This window comes from Orycteropus afer, unplaced genomic scaffold, assembly GCF_000298275.1.
Source record: "Orycteropus afer afer isolate SDZICR_OR568_19922 unplaced genomic scaffold, OryAfe1.0 scaffold00247, whole genome shotgun sequence".
Classification (NCBI taxonomy): domain Eukaryota; kingdom Metazoa; phylum Chordata; class Mammalia; order Tubulidentata; family Orycteropodidae; genus Orycteropus; species Orycteropus afer.
The window spans coordinates 1,006,078-1,008,290 of record NW_006921834.1 but is presented as its reverse complement, the minus strand read 5'-3'; the positions used below and the strand labels follow the sequence as shown (position 1 = coordinate 1,008,290).

Here is a 2,213-nt window from a genome sequence, read left to right as displayed (position 1 = left end):
CTAAAGTTTCAATCTTTACTTTTAAGGTTTTAATTTAGGACTTCCAAATAAATACCTTGGTGACCTTTTTAAATCTCTCACATGATGAGGAGTTTATGGTTATTAACCTCTAGTAGAGTCTACTCATAGAATTTTAAAACACTCTTTCTTTTAATCCTCAATTATAAAAAAGAAGAGTACCTGAGTGGTGCAAATGGTTAACATGCTCAGCTGTTAACAGAAAGGTTGGTGGTTTGAGTCCAGCCAGAGGTGCCTTGGAAGAGAGGTCTGAAAGAGCACAGCCATTGAAAACCCTGTGGAACACAGTTCTACTCTAGCAAGCACTGGGTGACTATGAGTTGGAATCTATGCAATGGCAACTGGCTCGTTTATTAAAAAATAGATGTATTCTAGAGAAGAAAATGAATCTGAAATTACCAATTAATGATGAGAATAAATATTTATCTCTTAAAACTCTTAAACCAAAAAAAAACCAAAACTCATATTAAATTTACCATGCAAATGAAGTGAGAAGCAGGTATAAAGAAGTAGTGCTTTAAGAGTGATAAAGCATATTTGTTATAATGGGAAGAATATATGGCTAGATACATGAGAAAATGGTACATTAGATGTGCTGTGGTGATGGCCAATTGGTGTGATGATAAGTAGTTCATGGTGTACAGGGATTCAATCCCTGTAAAAGAATTCAACTAATTATAAAAAAAATGATTAACAAAAATAAGAAAAAATGTGAGTTTAAATATCTTTTACAAGAGAAAGGAATGTTCTATAATACTAGGAAAAGATATAAGATTCACTTTTTAACCTTGTCTTGTACCTCTTAGCAGGTTCTTGCCATGGGTGACAAAGCAGCAGATAACTACTCAGATGTAACTGACTTCATTCTTGTAGGCTTCAGGGTGCGTCCAGAATTCCACATTCTCCTCTTCCTACTCTTCCTGCTGGTCTATGGCATGGTCCTTTTGGGAAACATTAGTATGATGGTAATCATTGTGACTGATTCTCAGCTGAATACACCAATGTATTTCTTTCTAGGCAATCTCTCCTTCATTGACCTCTCCTACTCCACTGTTATTGCACCTAAAGCCATGATGAATTTCCTATCAGAGAAAAAGACTGTCTCCTTTGTAGGTTGTGTTGCCCAATTCTTCTTCTTTGCCTTTTTCATTGTAACAGAGGGCTTTGTCCTGGCAGCCATGGCCTACGACCGCTTCATTGCCATCTGCAATCCTCTTCTTTATAGTGTCCATATGTCAAGACGCCTCTGCACACAGCTGGTGGCTGGTTCCTATTTCTGTGGCTGGGTCAGTTCTCTAGTCCAGGTCAGCGTCACATTCTCGGTGTCTTTCTGTGCTTCTCGGGTCATTGATCATTTCTACTGCGATTCTTACCAAATTGAGAAGATTTCCTGCTCTAATCTCTTTGTCAATAAGATGGTGTCTCTCAGTTTGGCTGCCTTCATTATTTTGCCCACAATAGTTGTTATTGTAGTATCTTACATGTATATTGTGTCCACAGTCTTGAAGATCCCCTCCATGGAAGGGAGGAAAAAAGCCTTCTCCACTTGCACCTCTCACCTGGGGGTCGTGAGTGTGCTGTATGGGACTGTCTCCTTTGTGTATCTCACACCTCCAAGCAATCCTGAACTTCGAAAAGTGGCTTCAGTATTCTACGTATTGGTCACACCCATGTTAAACCCTCTGATCTATTCTCTAAGGAATAAGGATGTCAAACAAGCTTTGAAGAAAATCCGATGGGGCAAAAAAACTTTATTCTAACTCCACTTTCCAGTGCTTTCCTCATTAATGGGCACATTGATTCTTTCTCATTTGTTTTTAATAAGGGGACAAACTTGATCCACTTAATAGACCTTTATGTTGCCCCATCCACAGGCGAATTATTTTCATTGAAGGAGTAACATTTATACATTATTCATTGTTCTTTAAGTGGAGTGTTGTTTCTGAATATATTGGGAACTAATAAAAACAATGCAGCCATTCTATAAACAGAAATATACTCCTTGCTCTTTCTAGGTATCATCTTTTGACTCCTAGACATTTAGTTTTAATTTTTCCCTTCTGGGCCTATTGGAATAATGGGCATAAAATTGCTTTGGTAAAATGTTAAAGGTAAAATGTGTAATCTCTAATGATGTGAGGAAGTGCCAATACAAGGCAGGATTATTTCTGAGTTGTTATATTTAACACTTTTAT

The 2,213-nt window shown here is 37.5% G+C and overlaps 1 protein-coding gene across 1 annotated transcript; it reads left to right on the top strand.

Moving 5' to 3' along the window:
• The first annotated feature begins 830 nt into the window (after positions 1-830).
• LOC103204407 (olfactory receptor 9K2-like) lies at positions 831-1,778 on the top strand. The gene has a single exon (XM_007949603.2). It carries the CDS (start codon positions 837-839, stop codon positions 1,776-1,778), a length of 942 nt encoding a protein of 313 aa, XP_007947794.1. The 5' UTR covers positions 831-836.
• Positions 1,779-2,213: the final 435 nt, after the last annotated feature.